The 23362-nt window shown below is 36.4% G+C and overlaps 1 protein-coding gene across 2 annotated transcripts in view; it reads left to right on the forward strand.

Moving 5' to 3' along the window:
* Positions 1–11181, forward strand: part of DSC1 (desmocollin 1) — a 29462-nt gene extending 18281 nt beyond the window's left edge. Inside the window, exons 12-17 of one of the 2 annotated variants that reach the window (XM_032293121.1) lie at positions 4499–4711; positions 5163–5402; positions 6577–6698; positions 7421–7669; positions 8417–8462; positions 8544–11181. In XM_032293121.1, coding sequence (XP_032149012.1) covers positions 4499–4711; positions 5163–5402; positions 6577–6698; positions 7421–7669; positions 8417–8452 — 860 coding nt within the window. In that variant the 3' untranslated portion in view covers positions 8453–8462; positions 8544–11181. The remainder of the gene's footprint in view (positions 1–4498; positions 4712–5162; positions 5403–6576; positions 6699–7420; positions 7670–8416; positions 8463–8543) is intronic. The other variant, XM_032293120.1, reaches the window with a different exon arrangement.
* The last annotated feature ends 12181 nt before the right edge of the window (positions 11182–23362 follow it).

Genomic DNA, 23362 nt, shown 5'->3' on the forward strand with positions numbered 1-23362 from the left:
GACTTAAGTCTTTTTTGGTGGTTTGCGATCTTTTACCAAGGCCAATTTTGGAATCAATTCTGTAAAGAATGTCCTCCAAATATAGTAAAGTTGTGACCTGGAAATTCTTTTGAATATACAAATTTCTGTCAGTAAACCACTTGTTAGTATGTTTAAATATGTATTTATAAATGTTTTTAAATGTTTGCTATCATATGTATTTATATACATGTACTACTGTGCTAATGTATACATCATAAAAATACTGAAAAGGTATTAAAAGAGGATGATAAGAATGTAAGTATAAGTCACACTATTTCATTTTATCACATTGGTGGCAAATTTACCATAAATTTTGGCAAATTGCCATAAATAATAGAGATAAATGAATTTGGGCTTGTATAACATAGCCTATTCTTTTGACTACCTGCCTAATCCAAGAAAGTTTCCACTCTTTTTATCTGCATATGCTGGTTGTTTGAAACAAATTAGCTGATACAGCAATGCTATAGGTTTTTTTTCTGTGTCTATTGTATTTCTTTAGAAGGAATGGGTGAAAGTATTAATAAATACATATCCAATTTCATGGTAATTAACACAAGTTGGCAGTAGTGAAAATGTTCATGCCTGTTTATTTGTTTTGATTTTTTATAACAAAATGCGAACAATGTATTCTCAGATATTATACCCCTACTTTTTTCTATCCTGGCAAAGGAGAGCTTATATTTACTCATTTATTTCCCAAGTGTTGGTTTGTCTATTAAGTTCAAAGTATTAGACATGTTGCCATGGAAAATAAGAATGCGAAGATAAGACCAAATTCTCACATGGTATCAATTATAGAATTATTATATTTTCACAAGAGATTCTATGGTGTGAGAACTTTCCTCATAAAGAATGTAAGGATATTATCAGAAGTGGAGATCAATTAAGAGCTGTTCAGGTTAAAGGATGAAAGAGAAGAGATTACAGAAATGCAGAGGCCTAATTTTTAAAAAATAAAATACTATTTAGAGAGAAGAAAATAATGGAGAACAAAATAGTTAAAAATTAACTTTGTCTTTTGGTGCTAAAAGACCACGTCTGTGGGCACAGTGATCATAGTGTAAGAAAATAAAAGGCAAACTTGAACAAACCTATGTTCCAGAGCCATAGATAACTGGGGCGTGCTTAAGAAAAAGTAAAGATAAGGCCGTTACAAACTTTAATGAAAAACTGTATAGTGATATGAAGGAGTTTGTTTCTTCAAACTTTAAGACACACAGGCACACACACACACACACACACACACACACACACGCACACACACACAGGCACACACACATTTGTCTCTGATGCTCATGAATATTTCTGGATGATGATCTAGGTATTCTTCTAGCTTTCTTAGACTCCAGCTTACTTTCTTGTGTCAATCCTTTGTCAGTCAGGCTGATATCCCTGCTGTCAGTCTAGACAGCACTTTTACATACTTTCCATCTAGAATAGCATTGCTCCTCCTGTCTGAAATTCAGGTCCCTTAATTTCTTAAATAAATGACAATGACAACTTTTGTATTGTTTCCATTAGTCTTGATTCAGTTTTTCTCTAAATACCTTTTGAACTGGGAATAACAATTATCATATATGGTGTGACTTCTGTAGAAAAGTTTGCTTTCATTGTTTCTCATGTATATTCTGTTTCCCTAACTAGATTAATTATGAGTTCAATTTTCTATAAGGACCCTTTTTCTTTGGTAAACCATCTGTTTTGAAGTGTCTGGCAGAAAATTTGGTACACATATGCAAACGCAGGTGCTGATATTTGTCATTCCTTTGTTGTTTGAGAGTTCTATGAATTTCCAGGTTATAAATTTCACTACGAAGAGCTTTGCAATTCTAGGGGCATAGTTAGCACTTGGAAAAACTGGTTTTAATGTAGAAAATTGAGATCAAACATTTACTAAATGCTCCTTTATTTTTTGCTTCTGTAAAAAGGATTTTCTTAAGAGAACAAATATATTAAGTTGTCATGTAGAAGTGGTAAACATTTTGCATGTAAGAACACGAACAAATTGTCCCAAAAGAACATGAACAAATTGTAGGAGATTATTAGGAGGCATACTATAGCTTAATAAGAAAAAATTTAAATATTTTAACCATTAATTTTAAATTTTATGGAGTAGGCTGATTTATAATGCAGCGATTCTAGTGATTAAAACATTTGAGTAGCAGTAAAAAACTACTGCTTTTCAGCATTGCTGTTGACGTGTTATGAAGATTTTTAGTTAATCCAACATGTCATGTACTTTCTAGCTCTGTGATTGCAATGTTTCTTACTCATTTACACTCGACATTTGCTTATATGCTTAATTTAAAGTAAGGTTTAGAAGTAGATAAGCATACCCAATGATCTTTCACCATGCTCAGCTATTATCAGTATTTGCTTATTTTTGGCTGTTTACCTCTTCCCAGGGGTAAAATAAAAGCTTACCATCAACCTCTTATAATTTTTGATATCTTCTAAGACAAGTTTGTCCAACCTGTGGCCTGCAGGCAGCATGCAGCACAGCAGGGCTTTGAATGAGGCCCAACAAAAATTCATAAACATTCTTAAAACATTATGAGATTTGCTTTCAATATATATATTTTTTAGCTTATCAGTTATCATTGGTGGTTGTGTATTTTATATGTGGCCCAAGACAATTCTTTTTTTTTCAGTGTGGCCCAGGGAAGCCAAAAGATTGGACACCCCTGTTCTAAGACCCTCTCAGCTTTGGCTTTGATTGCCTTCCATGTAAATAGTTTCAGGCATCTTTCATTCTGTTTTTATCAACATGCTTAAAACAGAGACTGGAATAGAAAATAATAAGTTATGGGATAAATTTTGGTTGAATATGTGATTAAATGATGCTTAATTTTCCTTCCTATAATTACCACATTTTTATTGGATTTTTAAAGTGTGGTTTCTCACAATTTTTCCATAAAGAGAAAGGTTTTCTGCTTAAATTTTAAGAGGTGAAATTATAGCACATATGTCAACTCATGTGTAGTGTATGTAACTAAATTTTTTATTTTATAAAGACCTCTTTTCCACCTTATTCATTTCTTTGCTAGTTTGCTGATTTTAAAGTTGTTACTTATATTCAACTTTATTTGCTATTTTCTGGCAGTCTTAAAGTATTTATATGCTATTGCACATTTATTCTTCTAATAGCTACATCTCCTTTTTATTTCTGAATATTTTAAACATGTTCAGATAGTTTTAAAATAGGCATAAATAGTGATTACTTTAGTTTAAAAGTCACTGAATAAATTAATTATGTAGTTATTCAACAGAAAACAATTTTCCTGAAATACACTGCATGATATGACTTAGGGTTATTTAAAACTAAAAAACAAAATGAATTATATTTGCATAGGAATTATAGTAGTCTTCATGAGAAATTCAACATACATGTTTCAAAGTGTGGATCAGTATTTAAAACAAAAACATGAAAAACTGCATCAATTATCTTTCTGTTTATTTCAATTAGGATATCTTATCATTTATTGTAGTTTATTATTCTTTTGCAAATGGTGGAATTTGACATGTTTCTGAACTTCATTATCTCTTAAGCACAAATAATGGGCACTATTTTCACTAAAAATACTGTGTGTGAAGTCTTAGTGGCAATCAACAGATGAGTACAAGACAGTTCCTATTGTCAAGAACATATGATTTGCATTAGGGCAGAGATGAAAACTTACTTTTCGTGCGTATTCAATTAAATGTTTTCAAGTATAAAACTAGGAACTGCATTATGTTCAGTGTGTTAGGATAAAGTTATAGTGAGCTGGGAAATACTGGGCAAATCCCCAGGCTCTCAAGGTGAATACAACTTACTGTGTTATTAACATGTTTGCAGTTTAGTGTGTGAGCCAAGGTATTAGCAAAGAGTTCTGAGAAAATACTGGAATATGACTACCATTGTCTGTGCAAGTCATAGATTTCATGAGGAGGTGACATTTGAGTAGATTCTTGAAGATAATAGTATTTTACCTGGCAAAGAAGAGGAGAAAAGTATTCCTAGGAGTGGCAACCAAAAGCTACAAAGCAGACAGGAAGGAGAACACCTAGTGCATTTCTAGAGAAGTTTTCAAGGTTTGGGCAAAAAGTATATGATGTGACGGAGAAGCTGAGAAAGTGATTGATAACCAAATGTAAAGTGTTTGTATTCTAAGGATGAATAGATGCTCCTCACAAAGAAGGATGTAAGACATCAATTTTATTTCAACAGGTTATTTTTTGGTGACCTTCCTCATAATCCCATACCATTTAGTTTTGAAAAGCACCTGAAGAAATTATCTGATCCAGCCCCAGACTTCAAGGAACAGTGACATGTCCCTATTTTGTAGTCTTGGTGTCTGTTATCCAGGAAGCATGTGTGCAAACTCAAGCTCAGACAGCTAGTAGAAAGCAGATGTCAACTGTGTATTTTATAAATTGTTTAATAGAAATGCATTTTCATGTGAAGAAATAACCTATTTTTAATTTGTCTTAGTTGGCCGATCTTGCACTGGAACATTAGTAGTTTCTTTGACTGATAAAAATGATCATCCACCACAAATTAATAAAGACGTGACCATTTGTCAGAATAATAAGGATTTTGCTGTTCTGGAACCTGTAGATCCAGATGGGCCTGAAAATGGACCACCTTTTCAATTCCTTCTGGATGATTCTGCCAGCAAAAACTGGGTTATAGAAGAAAAGGATGGTATGTAATTATGCTAAATTTTATAATCAATAGGGACTTCAGACAGGTAATGGTCCTTTCACCTTAGTTTATCATAATAAATACATATTAATTTTAAGAAATTATTTTATTGATCCTAAAAACAACACCACCTTGTTTGTTTTTTTAAAAAAAACAAATTAATGTCGTTATGATAAGCTTAGACTCTTGTTCTGAAAATCTTTTAAGAAAACATATAAGTCCCATTTAAATTAACATTTGAGTAATATGGTAAGTGTAGATTAGTCTAATATCAACATAAAGCTACATCAATTATTTTTCTGGCTCTTCTGGGAAATAAAAATTAAAAAAAAAATAAAAAATTAGAGTTATTATTCTAAATTGATTCCTGCCCACTGAGAATATCAAGTAGAATAACATTGCTAACTAAACATCCTGTCTGTATATATTTTCTCTGTTTTTTTTCCCCTAGGTAAAACTGCCATTCTTCGTCAACGACAAAATCTAGCTTATAACAATTATTTTGTGCCTATCAAGATAAAAGACAGACATGGTTTAGTTGCAACACATGAGTTATCAGTGAGAGTATGTGACTGTTCAGTTTCATCTGAGTGTAACCTGCCTGCTAAAAATCTAAGAGACGTTAGACCAAATGTAATACTTGGAAGATGGGCTATTCTTGCTATGGTGTTGGGTTCTGTATTGTTATTATGTAAGTATATTAAGTATCATTATCTAGAATGTGTTAGCTTAAATTTTATCTAATACTTTTTTAAACATGGCAGTTTTTTATATTAATAAATAGCCTTTGGCAAATGTGTTCTTTTAAAAGTATTGTATCTATTTTATGTCTTGGGGCTCTGAGTGATAGAAGAAACACATCAGTAATAGCAGATTAAATTTAAAGTAAGTTTCAGAGGTGGTAGCCTTAGTCCTTCAATAATTATCTGTGAATCATTGGGTAAATTATTTCCTCTTTCTTGAACTCATTTTTCTGTATGTAAAATGAAGAGACTGGATAAAAGTATTAAGATTCTCTCCATACAAAATAATATAGACTTTTAACCAGCCAAGTTTATTTAGGGAATACAAACATACAAAAAGAATTTGTGAAAACAGAGGTATTCCAAAATTTGCTCAGATATTTTTATTCCATAATGAAGTGATTTAGCATCATCATAAGACTTCCATGAGTGGAAAATGGTCATATGAGGCACTGAGGAAATGTAATACATGCAAAGATGCTAAGATTTTGCATTCTGCAAACTGCTATTTGGAGGTGCAAAAGTAATAGAAACATTGCCCACAATTAATTAAGCCTGCCTTTTTCACTCTCTCTTTCTTTCCATTTCTTTTTCTTTCTCTGTCTCTCTCTGACTCCAAAGAACCCATTTGCATATACAAATAATCTATAATCTTTACTGTATCCTAATTCATTGATTTGAGTTTCAGATTAAACTGGATATTCCCCTTATCACTGTATTAGTTGGCACACACTTTCAAAACTGGACATCAATTTTATGTAATTGCCTTTCTTGTTTGTATTTATGCCTCACGTTCTTTGTTTTGTTATTCTAAGTGTGTTCTGTATGATTTTACCTACTAATGATGCTATCTTAAATTTCAGTTAGCTAAAGTTTCCATTTCAATGTTGAGGAAATAAAAGATACATACAAGTCAATTTTGGACATGGGAAGAGAGCTATTATTCATCTTTCTAAGCTACAAGTAGTATAAATACATTTTAAAATATTCTGTTTTTAAATCTTGTGACCCAAAGAGCTCAATTTATGGAATGAATTTTTTAAAACATATGCAAGAAAACTTTAAAAAATCATGTAATCAAATGATTTAATGTCTGTTTTACTTTGATTTTTTTTTTTTTAGGTATTCTGTTTACATGTTTCTGTGTCACTGCTAAGAAAACAGTCAAGAAATGTTTTCCAGAAGACATAGCCCAGCAAAATTTAATTGTATCAAATACTGAAGGACCTGGAGAAGAAGTAACGGTAAATCAGATTTCATTCCTTTGAATTATATGGTGAATCAGTAATGATGGATTATAACACAACAATGTCAATGATAATATCACTCATGTTTATTGAGCACTTGCTAAGCTAAGCAGAATTTCAAGTGGCCTCAATGTTTTAAATCATTGCAACCTCCCAATTCTACAGGGCTAGGGCTGTCACAACAAACTGAGTGACTTAAACAACAGACAAGTATTGTTTCACAAATCTGGAGACTAGAAATCAGAGATCAAGGTGTTGGCAGGTCCATGCTCCCTCTGAAGGAACTGCAGAGGGATCTGTTCCGGGATTGTCTCCTAGCTTCTGGCAATTCCCTGGCTTGTGGCAGTGTAAATCAAATCTTCACATGGCATTCTCCCTGTGTGCATGTCTGTGTTCAAATTTCCCCTTTTTATAAGGATGTTGGTCATATTAGCTTAGGGGCGCACCCTAATCCCATATAACCTTATCTGAACTAATTATATCTACAATGACCCTATTTCCAAATAAGTTCACATTCTGAGTTACTGAGGGTTAGGACGTATGAATTTTTAGGGGACTCAATGCAGCCCATCACACCTATGATACTATTCTTCTGATTTTATGTATGAGGAACAGAGAGGCACAGCAGGCAAGTGATTTGCCTATGGTGGAAAAAAATAAAAACGAATTGTTAATTTCCATTTTTCAAATTCACTTTATCACTTTACCTTTTCTTTTAGGAAGCAAATATTAGACTCCCCATGCAGACCTCCAACATTTGTGACACAAGCATGTCTGTTGGTACTGTTGGTGGCCAGGGAATCAAAACACAGCAAAGTTTTGAGATGGTCAAAGGAGGTTACACTTTGGATTCCAACAAAGGAGGTGGACATCAGACTTTGGAGTCTGTCAAGGGAGTGGGGCAGGGAGATACCGGCAGATACACGTACACGGACTGGCAGAGTTTCACCCAGCCTCGACTTGGTGAAGTAAGTTCCACTGTCTTCGAGGTCATATCAAATGGAAGTTAAATGCTAGTTATAAATAGGAATTTCCCAAAAGTTTTACTCCTCATATGCCTGAAATTCAACATCTTTTAAATGTTGAATTATCATAGATGTGAATGTCTGGTTTAAACCCAAAGAAAAAAAATTATCTTTGAAAATTCACCTTTTAAAATACAGTTCACAAAACTTTAGGAGTGTCATATGTAGATGTGTTACAAAGGATAAAAGGTTGATAGCCTCTTCCCTAAAAATTAACAGAAAAACTACCTGGAATGAAATATTTATTATAGATGAATAAATGGATAATAAATTATAAACATTTTTCAGTGTGCTTGAGTTCTTTGTGTGGTTATAAAGTCCTGGCTATCAAAATCAACCAGATACATTGTTGAGCTTTTGAGTTTTAGTTCCTTGTTTTGTTTTATATTCAAATTAATCAGTATAGGTTTGATATTAGCCAGTTTAATATATTACACGATTACAGTTATATAATAGTGTATAAACATAAGAATCATAGCCTATATTGGTTTTCTTCAAATATGTGAAGAAGCTACAGAGTAAAATTTCAAATATACATGTCTTATGTTCAAATGGGAAATAATAAATTAGTTGTGTGATATATGTGTAGTCTTAATTTTTATAAATGTACTCACTAGAAGCATTTATTTATTTGCTATATTTTAAGAGTGAATATAATACAGACCAATCCTGTGCATTTTTTATATATAGGAATCCATTAGAGGACACACTCTGATTAAAAATTAAACAGTAAAAGGTAAATCAAAGACATCATTTTTCTGCTAATATATTTAGGTGTTTTTAAAAAAATAATAAAATGTGCTCTTTTTTGATACAGAAGGTGTATTTGTGTGGACAAGACGAGGAGCATAAACATTGTGAAGACTACGTTCGTTCGTATAACTATGAAGGCAAAGGTTCTCTGGCCGGCTCAGTAGGCTGCTGCAGCGATCGTCAGGAAGAAGAGGGACTGGAGTTTCTAGATCACCTGGAACCCAAATTTAGGACATTAGCAAAGACATGTGTCAAGAAATAAATGTGCCTTTTAGTAGCATAACATCCACAGCTGAATAAGTAGGAGTTTATTGCATGCAGAATGATAGCAGCATCTGCTAATGTTTTTGTTTATGGAGGTAAACTTCATCGTGTATAGGTAAGGGTACTATAAATATGAGACTTCCCTAAATTCTCCTTGTCTGGTATAACGTCTATGTTCTCTAGAAATCAAGGTTGTGTTTGCTAATTTTCTTTTATATGCATGTGTATATTGCCCCTTTCAGGACTGTATTGTACACTTTCTTGCACCCTGTATTTGAAAACTGATGTTACTTTTTGTGCTATGGAAGAGCATTTGGGAGAGCTGGGTGCTGCAGAGGCCAGTGAAAGATGAATTTGCATTGTAGATGTATGAATTAAATATTTTCTTCAAAATATTGGGAAGAATTATGTTCTTAGAAAATATTTCCTTTGGTGTCAGATAACTGCATTCTCTCCACTTGCGTAGTTTGAAAAGGGCTTTTAAGTATTCTTCAGCGCGGTCGTCAGTTTGGTGAATAAGCTCATTTCTCTTTTACACTATGGTACTCCTCAGAGCAGTGCTCCCAGCATTGTTTCCTTTCAGGATCCTTCAGAGCTCAGTCCTTGGACCTCTGCCCATGTGGATTCGTTATGAGGTTCCTCCAACTTCTAGGATTATTGGAAAGATAAGGACCAGAACAAGCTCACAGCAAACGTGAGGGGCAGAGATTTTACAAAGATTGCATGAGAAGATTTCCATGAAAGAATTGCAACCCTGAGGTCCATGGGTTAGGCTCACAGATATATTTCGTTTGCTCAGTATGGTTTACTAGTAACATTTAAAACATATAAATATCTTGGCAAAAGCATTCACTCTTGAATTTGAAATAGGCCCGCCATATCTGTGGCTGTCACCTGCCATTTCCAAGCATCTGGAAAGCTAGCCCTGACGGCATTAGGCTGCAACTCGGATATACTGAGAGTAACACCTTGAATATGCACAAAGTTGAATTACCATCTGTATTAAAACTTAAGACTCAGTCTAAATTTATAGATACTTTAAGAAAATAGTCAGAAATAGGGACTAGAATGTATATGTTACAAAATTGAAATCTATTACAGCAACACTTACCAAAGATTTGTGGAATGCTGAATAAATGAATACACACATTCATAAATCATTTTGAAGGTATAACATTTTAATAGGATAGCATATTTTATTAATCTAAAAAGAAACTTTATATTTATATAGTATTTTCGTAGTTATTTGTGGCAAGCTCTATAAATCTATAAACAATAAGAGTATGGAAATTTCTCATCCAAAAAAAAAAAAAAAAAAAACCACAACATCTATTAACTAGTTAACTATTTTTAAAAATGAGTGGCTTAAAAAAAAATGTTGTGACTAGTCTTCTTATTCTCAGTTCCAAATTAAAGGCACTTCTTGATGTGAAATTGAATATGAGATCAGAAGAAAGAAGTAATTTTAATAAGTCAGATTTTACTTTATAAGGTGTCCAAAATATGTAATTTTTATAGCCATTATAAAATATTTCTGCGGTCATGCAATTTTTGTTCTCTGATGTACAGGTTGCTCTGATAATAATATAAATTCTAAAAATTTAAAATATAAATTTGGACATTTATCATAATAAGTCACATTCTTGAATGTAGGTACAAAATATTCCTGGAGCAATTAAAAATCATTAACTAAACCTTAACTTTAATTGTGCTTTTATGTTCAGATATACATTTTCTTTTCTATAATTAAGCAAGCATAAAAGAAATATGAAGACAAACAAACATATATAAGTTAAATTTCAGCTAATGATTTGTAATTGCTCCAAGAACAATTTGTATCTACATTTAAAAATGTAACAATTAATGTCCAGAGGTAGATACCTCAGTCAGCAAGAGAAGATATTCTAAAAACATTAGAAAAAATATTAGAAAATATGCGAAATAAATATGTATTAAACAGTTTTGGTTATGTAAAATATTTTCAGAATATCGTTGAAGTTTATCTCAGAGAAACTTTGACTGTCTTTTGGTTTACTTAGGCAATTCGATTCATTCTCTGTTTACTCCCCAAATTAAATGTTAATTGTATGATTGATAAAATCTGTGAAACCCTATCAGACTGCTTACAAATTTCATTTGTTAATAAAAGATTTATTTCATGGATTTATTTTATATAACTTAATTGTCAGTTAATTGTCAATAAGTTAATAGTTATGAATGTTTTTTCTAGAATTAAATTGGTATTGAGGAAGATATAGAGTTAAATTTTTCTTATCTTGTTTCAGATCTCAAATATTTCATGTGAAAAAGTCTCATGAGAACACCCAAGATAGGTGAAAATCAATGTAATTTTATAAGTGAGCTTCATTAGGCATTTCCTAATCTTACTGAACTTCTGCTTCCTCCTGCATTTATTAAAAGTATTTCATAAAACTTGACATCTATGCATACGTTTACTGTCAGAAAATGTCACATGCTCTGTTATTGAGAAAATGCTCCAAATAGATGTTTTAGAGCCAAATATTTTTATTATTGCAAAAAAGCTAACTCCCTTTTTATTGTATGCTAGTTATGAAAGTTCTGTACAAGTTGAAAAACCTAAATGAAATTAGAGTAATGAAACAAACAATGTATACTGATGCATTTTTCTACTCTCTTTTATTTGCTTTTCTAATAAATCCAAAGGAGTGCTGCATTTGACTAGACACTGCATTTGTCTTTCTATGTTTGTAGGAAAAAAGAAAATAAAGAAGTCTAGTAGGAGAAAACATTACTAAGAATGGATAGATTCTTGCATATTTTACAGGGTCCAATAAAATTAAGTTAGCATACTTTTTCAAAACTTTTCGAAAGAATAATGTTTACATAAAAAATAAAAATCACATATATATTACCTCAAATCCTTACTACCAAAGCCAAAATTACTACTTTTAAATAGACAAATTTAAGTGTATTTGAAGCATTATTAAAACAAATGTGTGAAGTACCTTCATAATATATATTTTATGAAGCTAAGTCTTTTATTATTTTAAGATATTCATTCCTTAAAGTAAATTTTTTGATGGATGGAAATAAAATATCCTTTAACAAATCAATCCACAGAGTTAGCAGTTGTTTATTCCCTAACTTCAGAGGAAAAAACAATGAAAGACAAGTGTGGTTTTCCTGTGGTCTGCATTTGCCTGAGAATACATAGGATTTCAAAATTTTAAAAATTTGATTGTCAGTGTGCAACAAGCTGATGCCCGTAACTGTGGAATTCTATTTGTCTATGTCTAGAGACTTTTAAATGACAAACCGTGGAATTATTAATACTAAAAAAATAATCTCAAGGCCTCATTTGAGATAAGTGAAGTTTTAATTTACCTAAAATTAATGTTATTTTCTACCAGGTAACGTTTAAGAAAAACTAAAAGAAGCCCTCTAATCAAAAGTGGAAATGAAAGGATTTCCTTACTTGGCTTTGCCTCCCTTAAAAGATATAGAATATTTGGCACTGAGTGGTTAATGATATTTGCATAGTTCAAAATCTCTCTTAAAATCCAAATTTCTAAAGATCTTCCATCCACAGTAGCTATCCTGCAAAAGGGATGTGCTACTGTCCTATACCCAAGATATTTCCCACCTCTTTGAGATCCATACTAAAATTCAAGATCACTGGTTCTTGAAGTACAATTCCTGGACAAGCTGGCTCCGCTGTAAGGTCTTTTAGACCAACTGATGGCCCCATGGACACCATGTTAACCTTTGTAACCTGCATGGACACTCCAGGTGAGTTCCTGGGAAAATCTAGAGTAACTGGAAGACCATGAAAAGAGGAAGAAATGATCAACCCCTGTGTCTACTTAACTTTAAGATATTCTCTATTGTTCCTTATTCCTGCCCCAATTGATAAGGCCAATGGACTTTATAACCAACCATGGTCAACCTCATGACTCCACACCCTATGACCCTCTCCCAGCTTGCAAAAACATCACGCTAAAGTTACTTCTGTAACTTTCCACTGTTTACCCCAAACCTATAAAATCAACACCTATCCGTCTGCCCTCCACTGACTCTCTTTTCAGACTCAGCTTGCCCACACCGGGGTGAATAAACAGCCATGTTGCTCACACGAAGCATGTTTGGAGGGGTCTCTTCATTCAGCACACATTTTAACATTTGGTGCTGAAACCCAGGATGGGGGAACTCCTAAGGGGGACCAAACTCCCTGGCCCTGTTCTCCTTGTGCTGCCTCTGTGAAGAGAACTACCTATGACCTGGGTTCATCAGACCAGCCCACAGACCCACTCACCATCCTCAAATCAGGTAAGCAGTTTGCCCCAACCCTTCTCTTTAGCCCTTCTCGCTACCTGTCAGCTTCCTTGTCCCATCAGTTTCATTTTTCTCTTCCTGTCAATGGAGACAAGAAAGACAGGACTTTCCATGAGGTTCATGATTGGAAAAAATCCTATGTGGGTCACAGAACTGGGAGGACAGACTCATCATTGTGGAGACATCTACTCTGGTCACTGGCACTCATAGGCGATGAATCAGTCAAAGGGGGATACCCCCTTTGACTGATTCACCCCAGGTTCAGACCAAAGTTTAGTCTGGGATGCCTGCTAAGCTGCTTAGTAATGCAGTCACTTTCTTTGTCTCCTCCACTCTTCTTAAACTATGGGCAATCTCCGGCCCTCCACTCCTCCCTCCTCTCCCTTAACCTGCATTCTGAAAAAGCTCAAACCTCTCCAGCTATTACCTGAACTAAAACATAAGCATCTTATTTTCTTTTGCAATACTGGTTGGCCACAATATAAATTGGACAATGGCTCTAAATGGCCAGAAAACAGAACCTTCTATTTTTCTGTCCTGCAGGATCTAGACAACTTATGTGGTAAAATGGGCAAATGGTCTCAAATTCCCTAGTCCAGGCATTTTTTTTACACTCCAATCCCTCCCTAATCTCTGCTCCTTCTCTCCCTTTTGTCTGCCCCTCCTGCCTCTGCTGGTGACACAGAATCCTCCTTGTCCATCGACCCTTCCAACCTTTCTCCTCCCCGCCTGTCCAAACCAGGCCCTAATCCAGGATCTAACCCATCCCCTCAGCCTTCCTCCTCTTCCTCTGCCCACAACTCACCTCCTTATGCCCCTCCTGTCACCTCTCCACCTCAAAGGCGATCAGGCTTACAGTTTAGTCCTGTGACTACCTGTCTGTCCCTGCCCAACAATCCCCCTTCGAGAGGTGGCTGGAGCCGAAGGCACAGTTAGGGTACACTTTGCTTTCTCTTTATCCAACCTTTCCCAATCGGCCCATGGTTAGGCTCCTTTTTATCAGATCCTCCAACACTTAGCCCAGTCCTATAGTCTCGCCTGGAGTGATTTACTTAAATGTCATCTTTACTTCTACTCTTACCCCTGAGAACACTTAATATGCACTTCATTACCCCATCTGCCCCCTATATTAGGAAAAAAACTTCAAAAACTAGAATCTGGCCCTCAAACCCCACAACAGGAACTAATCAACCTCAACTTTAAGATATTTAATAACCAAGAAGAAGCTGCCAAGCTGTTAACAAATTTCAGAATTACAAATGCCTGCCTGGAGCTGTAAGACAGGGCCCAGCCTCTTCTTCAGCTCACAGAAGTTTCAGACCTCCAAACCTGCAGCCTCCAGCCCTCTTTTCAGGACCTCCTCCCCGAAAGCCTTGCTTCAGATGCTGAAAGCCTGGCTTCTCGGCCAAGGAATGCCCGCAGCCCGGATTCCTCCTAAGCCCTGATCCATCTGTACGGGCCCCCACGGAAAGTTGGCCTGTCTGACTCACGTTGCGGCTCCCCAGCTTGGTGGTCGAAGACTGACGCTGCCCGAACATCTCGGAGGCCCCCTGGACCGTCACGGATGCCGAGCTTTGGGTAACTCTTACAGTGGAGGGTAAGTAATCTCCTTCTTAATCAACACGGGGGCCACCCACCCCACGCTGCCTTCTTTTCAATGACCTGTCTCCTTGGCCTCCATAACTGTTGTGGGAATTGATGGCAAGGCCTCCAGGCCTCTCCGAAGTCCCCAAGTCTGGTGTCAATTAGGCCAGCACTCCTTTCCACATGCCTTCCCAATCATCCGCACCTGGTCAGTTCCTCTGTTAGGCCAAGATATCCTGGTGAAACTGTCTGCTCCTCCTCCCCAAACCCGTACCTCCCTCAGTAGCTCCCCTTACGCGCCCCCCATCTTAACCCTAGGGTGTAGGACACCACCTCACCATCCGTTGTTACAAGTCACTGACCCCTCATCATCCCCTTAAAACCTGACCACCCTTAGCTCACCCGGCACCAGTACCCCATCCCACAACAGGCTTTAAAAGGCCTAAAGCCTGTCATCACTCATCTATTGCAACATGGCCTTTTAATTCCTACAAGCTCTCCTTACAATTCCCCTATCTTACCTGTCCAAAAAACGAGACAAATTCTACAGACTAGTCCAAAGACCTCTGCCTCATCAGTCAGATAGTACTTCCCAGCCAGCTGGTTGTACCAAACCCCTATACCCTTCTATCTTCCATACTCCCTTCCACAACTCACTATTCTGTTCTTGACCTCAAAAATGCTTTTTCCTAAAGCCCTCCCTTATTACGAGCAGCCTTAAAAAATGTCAACAGCAGATTTTGCCTAGATAGGCATTTACTCTGTCTCTCAATTTACCCTTGGCCACCCCCGCACCTTGCTCCTCAGACTCTCCTCCAGACCCCTCGGCCTGTCTGCTCATACCAAATCTTGTAAATGAAAGTGAGTGGATATTTATAGATACCACCCACTTCCTCAAACACCATGAAAACCAGAGCTCTCCCTCCACACAGTTACCCTACCAAACCCCGCTACAACATTAACAGCCGCAGCCTTTGCTGGTTCCCTTGGCATTCGGGTCCAAAGCCCCAGCCCCCTCAGAACACTTTCCCATCTTTTCAGTTTACACTTCCAGCTCTGTCTAAGCCAAGGACTGTTTTTCCTCTGTGGTTTTTCTTACATCTGCCTTCCTACCAACTGGACAGGCACTTGTAGCTTAGTTTGCTTACTCCCAAAATTCAGTTTGCCAACACAGACACACGCCTCCCTGTTCCTCTTGTGGCCCTGACATGACACAAGAGGGTCATTTCATTGGTCCCCTTACTTGTAGGGATAGAAATTACCACTGCACTTAGCACAGGCATAGCAGTGAGCTATGATTGTACCACTGCACTCCAGCGTGGGTGACAGAATGAGACTCTATCTCAACTAAAAATTAAAAACATTAAAGTCAGAAGCCTGACTTTGTAGAAAGCCATTATTAGGAGTGAGGAGACTGCGATTCTTCTATTAACTTGCTGTGTGATTTTTATGAAGTCATTGAACCTCATTTACCTCAATTCTTCAACTCTAAAAAGAATTTGTTATTTATAAACCAAACTATGGTGTTCTTTAAGATAGAAATAATGTTGTATGCATCATTGTATTCTCCCTTATAACTGTGCTTGACAGGTGTTTTGTTTATTATGGCATTTAATATTTAGCTGTTGCACTAATTAAATTTTTAAATAAAATACCTTCCCTGAATATACTCATTTTTAAATTAAGGACACCATTTTCATCACTTTTTTTGTGTTTCTACACACAAAAAAAGATCTAATAGATGTGATTCTTTAAGTCTGAGAGAGTTAATATTTGGTTGTATTCTTCTGTCCTGAGGTATGTTCTCATTTTACAGCTAATGAAAATAAAGGCAAATAAAAATAAATAAAACTTTTTCCCATGAATTAATTCAATGAATGTTCATCACAATTCAAAACTGTCTTAATGCCTACTTCAATAGACTTAAGAATGAGTAAAGGTGAGCTTAAACAGAAAATCATGGAGCATTCAGTATGAACAAAGATAATTTTATGGTTTTGCTGTATATGAAAAATGGTGATTCCATATTCAAATTGACAGGTGAAATTCTGCTGTTCCATGTTGTAGGCTACATAAAAAGTTGATTTTTTGTTTGTTTGCTTGTTTGTTCTTAGTGATCTCAATGAATCAGCCAGGACTTGCGTTAGTTTGCTAATAACAGAAATGGGTGGCTTAAGATAAAAGTTTATTTTTATTTAATGTTAAACAAGTTCAGAGTCTTTGACTGTTATTAAGGCTTATTCATGGCAACAATATCTTAGGAGGCTTCTCTTTTTCTGTCCAACTATCTGTTTTTAATTTAATTTAATTTTTATTTTATTTATTTATTTATTTATTTTGAGACTGAGTCTTGCTCTGTCACTAGGCGTCAGGCTAGAGTGAAATGGCATGATCTCAGCTCACTGCAACTTCCACCTCCTGGGTTCAAGCAATTCTCCTACCTCAGCCTCCCAAGTAGCTGGGACTACAGGTGCGCACCACCACGCCCAGCTAATTTTTGTATTTTGGTAGAGATGGGGTTTCACCATGTTGGCCAGGATGGTCTCGATCTCTTGACCTTGTGATCTGCCCGCCTTGGCCTTCTAAAATGCTGGGATTATAGGCGTGAGCCACCGCCCCCGGCTCTGCCCAACTACCTTTTGTACCAATTGTTTCATAGTCTCAAGATGGCTAATGCAAGTCCAACCATTGTATCTGTATCTAAAACAGAAAGAGGCCAGGTATGGTGGCTAACACCTTAATCCCAGGACTTTGGGAGGCTGAGGTGGGTGGATCACCTGAGGTTGGGAGTTCAAGACCAGCCTGGCCAACATGGTGAAACCCCATCTCTAATAAAAATACAAAAAATTAGCTGGGCATGGTGGCAAGTGCCTGTAATCCCAGCTTTACTCAGGAGGCTAAGTCAGGAGAATCGCTTGAACCCGGGAGTTGGAGGTTGCAGTGAGCTGAGATCACACCATTGCACTCCAGTCTGGGCAACAAGAGCGAAACTTCATCTCAAAAATGAATAATTAAAAAAAATAATAAAAATAATCAGAGAGAGAAAGGGGGAACCCTTATTTTTAGAGCACTCTTCCAGAGACTCCCCTCAACAACTTCTGCCCAGTATATACCTTTGGGAGCACTGAGTAACTCATCCATTCCTATCCGCAAGGGAGAGTAAGAAATGCAGTTTTACAGCTGAGTTATAGCATAGTTATAACACAGCAGAGTTGTAGCATAGTTACAACAACTTGATTACAAAATCAAAGTATTATAACTTTGATTTTACAAAATTATACAAAATCAAAGATATTATAACTATGGAAGATATTTAATAATGATGCCAGGTAATCTAGGCTAAATTCTGTAAATATTCTTAACTGGTGTAACCCTGCCCCAGGTCAATGTTATTTGTAGCCAAATATTTATTCCTTATATAATAGTTAAAGACTATGTGTTTAGAGTGGAGAAACACGTGTTTTAATTGTCAAGTTTTGTTAAATATAATAGAACAAAACCTTATTTTAACAATCACATAAGCCAGGCAAGTGTGGCTCATGCCAGTAATCTCAGCACTCTGGGAGGCCAAGGCAGGCGAATCATGAGATTAGGAGTTCGAGACCAGCCTAGCCTGCAAGGTGAAATCCTGTCTCTACTAAAAATACAAAAATCAGCAGGGTGTTGTGGTGGGTGCTTGTAATCCCAGCTACTTGGGAGGCTAAGGCAAGAGAATCACTTGAACCCAGGAGGCAGAGGTTGCAGTGAGCTGAGATTGCACCACTGCACTCCAGCCTGAGTGACAGAGCAAGCCTCTGTCTCAAAAAAAAAAAAAAAAAAAAAACCAAAAAGTCACATAAATTAAACCTCAGTTTTTTCAGAAATTAAAACCTGATTACCAGGCCAGATATATCCTAAATTTGTAGTGGTGAGGGGTGGGGGTGATATGGGGAAGGTGATGGCTTTTACAATTGAAAGAATTTATGAATACATTGCTACATTAAAAATCAGAACATTTCATCCCAAATGCAAATATGTGACTTATCTTGAAAAACTGAAAAGTCTGGTGACACTGAATCCATATTTTTGAAGGCCACCAGTTGGCTAGAGGTGACAGGGGGTTTCCCTTACTGCCCTCTTCAGCTTGCCATTCATGTCACCGACAGCAAGGCTGTCAATTGCCGTTTTATCATGACACTTGTATAATGGTTTTCTGAAGATAGACTTAAGAAGGAAAAAAGAGACACATTTTTAGTACTATTATTATCTTTTCTGAAAAGTAGAATAATAAAAAAGGGCTGCTCTTTTCAATCAACCTGACGTATATTTTGATTACTTTTCTGTCCCTGAGGGCATTGAAGTTTGTGATTACATGAACTATGTGAATTTTCAATGTGAAATGAATTATGCTACCATTTGGGATATAATTTGCTTCTTTTTGTGTTCATTGTTTATGGTTTCCACCCCTTCCCTGCATCAGAGTATTAGTTCCATGTGAGTGGGGATCTTTGTGCCTGGAACTGTAATGCCACATGGAGAGAACTCAATAAATGCTTGCTAATAAAATTTACTGAGCACCTACTATGGGCAAGCAGTGTGTAATGCTTTCACAAATGTCATCTCTTTTAAAATATTAATAACAGTCCAGGTGCTGTGGCTGATGCCTGTAATCCCATCACTTTGGGAGTCCAAGGAAGGTGGATCACTTGAGATTAGGAGTTTGATACCAACTTGGCCATGAAATCCTCTACTAAAAATACAAAGGAAAAAAAAAAAAAGCCGAGTGTGGTGGCAGGTGCCTGTAATCCCAGTTACTTGGGAGGCTGAGGCAGAAGAATCACTTAAGCCTGGGAGGCAGAGATTGCAATGAGATGAGATCACGTCTCTACACTCCAGCCTGGCAACAGAGTGAGACTCCATTTCAAAAAAAAAATTAATAACATACTTCCAAGGTTAGCTGTTATTATTTCTATTTAACAATAAGAAAATTGAGGCCAAGACACACTTAAACAAGATCAGACTTCCAGGTTTTCATACAAATTTAAATGCAAATCTAACCTATGATTACCACCAAAGCATTCCTTTGAATGACCTTCTCATTTCCACAATACAATAAAAGAAGATGTTTGTAGCTACTTAATCATTAAAAAATGTTTCCTATAAATTTGTGTTAAATATTTCACATACTCACATTTTTCAACAATATTCATTTTGATCATTAGCTGATAAAATTTCTTTGAGAAGGAAAATACAACAGTCTTCCACCCAATCTCAAAACTCTAAGAATGTAAATTGGTACAGCTATTATAGAATACAGTGTGATGTTTCTCCAAAAAATTAGAAATAGAACCATCATGCAACCCAGTAATTCCTATGCTGGATATACATACAAAAGAAATTAAATCAGCACCTTGTAGAGATAACTGCACTCCCATGTTCACTGCAGCATGATTCACAATAGCCAAGATATGAAAACAAGCTAAGTGGCCACTGATGAATGAATGGATAAACTAATCATGGTGTACATACACATTCAGAGTGGAATATCATTCAGCATTTAAAGAGAAGGAAATACTGCCATTTGCTGCAACATCAGTGAACCCAGAGTACATTATGCTAAGTGAAATTAGCCAGACACAGGCAGAAAAATAATGTAGGAGCTCACTTCCATGTGGAACCTAAAACAAAAGTCAAACACACAGAAACAAAGCAGAGCAGTGGTTACAGGTTGGGGAGGAGGAGGAAATGGGAAGAAGTAGACTAAATGGTACAGATTCGCAGCTAGGTGGGATTTAGAAGTCTAGAGATCTGGTATGCAGCACAAGGATTTTAGTTAATGATATAATATTGTTAAAACTTTGCAAAGAGAGTAGGTTTTAGGTGCTCTTAACACACACACACACACAGCAACTATGGAAAGTGATGAATAAGTTAATTTACTTGACTGTAGTAATCATTTCTCTATGTATGTCAAAGCATCAATGTTGTATACCTTAATTACATACAATAAACAAACAAAATAAATCAAAATAATTAATAGATTAACACTACAAATAAATATAACTATCTGAGATGATGGATATGTTAGTCTGGTTTGATCATTCCACAATGCATATATGTATCATACATCACATTGCACCCCACAAATATATACAATCATTATTTGTCAACTAAAAATAAAATAAGAGTTTTAAAAAAGAATCAATGGGTTAAATAGATGGATTGCTTTCATTTGGAATTGCTCTATCCACATACTAATAATTATCAAGTTTGCTTGTGCAGACCAATGCCTCTTTCGAATTCCATGCTCATGTTGCTTACTTATTATTTCCAGTTGGATTGCCCACAGAAAACTCAGTATTTTCCAAAACAATTTATTTAACTACCTCACAAACTAGCACTTTCCTGTTATCCCTATCTTCGTTACTAACAATATCATCCGTGAACTCTCCAACCATGTATCCATTCCAGAATTCTGCAATTCTTTGCACATACGAAGAATAAGAAATTAATGCACTTTAGAATAGACAGCTTTATCAATTAATGAATGACAACGCTTTGGTTATTTTCAATAACAGAGGCACATAGCAAAGACTGTGTGCACACGAGAGGTTCAAGTGCTTTTTCCTACATTGGAAAGCCGGGGTCAGCTCCCTGAGCAAGGTGGAAGGGGACATTTGAGTTGAAGTAGAGGAAAGGACTCTCAAATCAAACAGAAACAAAAAATGACGAAAAGCGAAACAAAATGAGCCAACATACAAGGACCGTGAGAGTCCAAAAACTACAGGTGGAAAGCCAGGATTTTAGAGGTAGCATTGGAGGAGGTAGCATCTTTTGTAGCGCAGGGAGACCGGTTAAGGCGGTGCAGATGGGAGGCGAGGGACTGCAGACAGCAGTAACCTGGAGACTGACGGTTGTGAGGTGGAGCCAGAGAGAGTGTCTAGGGTGACTCCCTAGTTCCCTTCCTGAGTAAGTGGGAGAATCATGAAATCATTAACTACAATGCAGCTTTTGTTATGGAAAAAGAATGGCTCCAGTTTGGGATATTTTGACCTTGAAGTATTTGTGAGAATTTCAGGCAGGTACTTTCTGTCTCTAAGTTGGAAATAAGAAACATACCAAATGCCTCCCACCTTGTAATTACCGAATATCCATTTAATCCTTCCCCAGATACTAAAAGCTCCTTTAGGGCAGGACTGCTTTTTGTTTAGCTTCCTATAAAAAAGAAAGAAAGAAAGAAAGAAAGAAAGAAAGAAAGAAAGAAAGAAAGAAAGAAAGAAAGAAAGAAAGAAAGAGAAAGAAAGAAAGAAGTGAGGAAAAAAAAGTGAAGAGACTTGAGAATGAAGAGAGTGAGAAGTCACAAAGAGGCACATTTAAATTTTCAAGAAGCAGCGACACACTGTATAAAGGCTATTGAGAAGGTCAGCCACTGAAGAAAGGCTTTCACAGATGGTTGCCTTAAGGCATAAGGATGATACAATGGGCTGGGTGCGGTGGCTCACGCCTGTAATCCAGCACTTTGGGAGGCCGAGGCAGGAAGATCACCTGAGGTTAGGAGTTTGAGACCAGCCTGTCCAACATGGTGAAACCCCATCTCTACAATAAATACAACAAATTAGCTGGGTGAGCACCTGTAATCCCAGCTACTCAGGAGGCTGAGGCACAAGAATTGCTTGAACTGGGAGGCGGAGGTTGCAGGGAACTGAGATCATGTCATTACAGTCCAGCCTGAGTAACAGAGTGAGACTCCAACTCAAAAAAAAAAAAAGAAAGAATAATACAATGGACTTTGGAGACTTGAGGGGGAAGAATGGGAGGGGGGCAAGGGATAAAAGACTACAAATATGGTGCAGTGTATACTGCTTAAGTGGGTGCACCAAAATCCCACAAATCACCATTAAAGAACTTACTCATATAACCAAATATCACCTGTACCCCAATAACTTAAGGAAAAATAAAATAAAAAATTTTTTAAAAAGATGGTTGCATTGCTGTGTATTAAGAATGCCCATAAAGGGGCTAGAAAAGACTTAACATATTTGAACTGGGTTTGTTTGACTGACTTTGTTTTGGAGAAAGCACATCTGCTGATATTGGGCTCAGGGTAAGGAGAGGCTAGCAATACAAACAAGTATGTGGCTCAGTTAATGTTTGAGAAGTGATTGGATCTGATGAATCTCCAGGCCCTATTGATTTTGTTCATTAAAGACCACTGACTCTGTTTCTTGCACCTAAACAGTCTGCTCACAGCCTTGTTCTGGGCCCCAGGATTCTTGGTTAAACATCTGCAGTTGTTTCTTAACTGAGGTCCTGTCCTCCAGTCCCTCTCCAATCGAAAGAAATGTCCCAAATTTGACCTTCCTCATGCCAATGTTTAAAATATTTCAGTAGTTCTTCATGTATACATACGGCAGTGGTTAAGACTGGTCATCTTTTGCTTAATCTAGCCTATAGGCAGTTTTATTGTGTTTATAATTTTCTTTCTAATGTGATTACTCTTAGTTGGTGCATGCACTCCTAAAGACATTTCAACTTGTAATTTTCTGGCATGAAGGAAGGAAGGAAGGAAGGAGGAAGGAAGGAAGGAAGAACAAAGAGGAAGGGAGGAGAAAGGTAAGTAAATAGGAAAGAAAGAAAAGATAAAGAAACAAAAGTGGAAAGAAATAAAGAGAAAGAAAGAGAAAAGGTAAGGAAAAGAAAGAAAATGAAAGGAAAGGAAAAAGTAAGAGTTCAAGTCTATTT

Source organism: Sapajus apella, unplaced genomic scaffold (assembly GCF_009761245.1).
Source record: "Sapajus apella isolate SASKATOON/1434 unplaced genomic scaffold, GSC_monkey_1.0 scaffold29, whole genome shotgun sequence".
Lineage (NCBI taxonomy): Eukaryota > Metazoa > Chordata > Mammalia > Primates > Cebidae > Sapajus > Sapajus apella.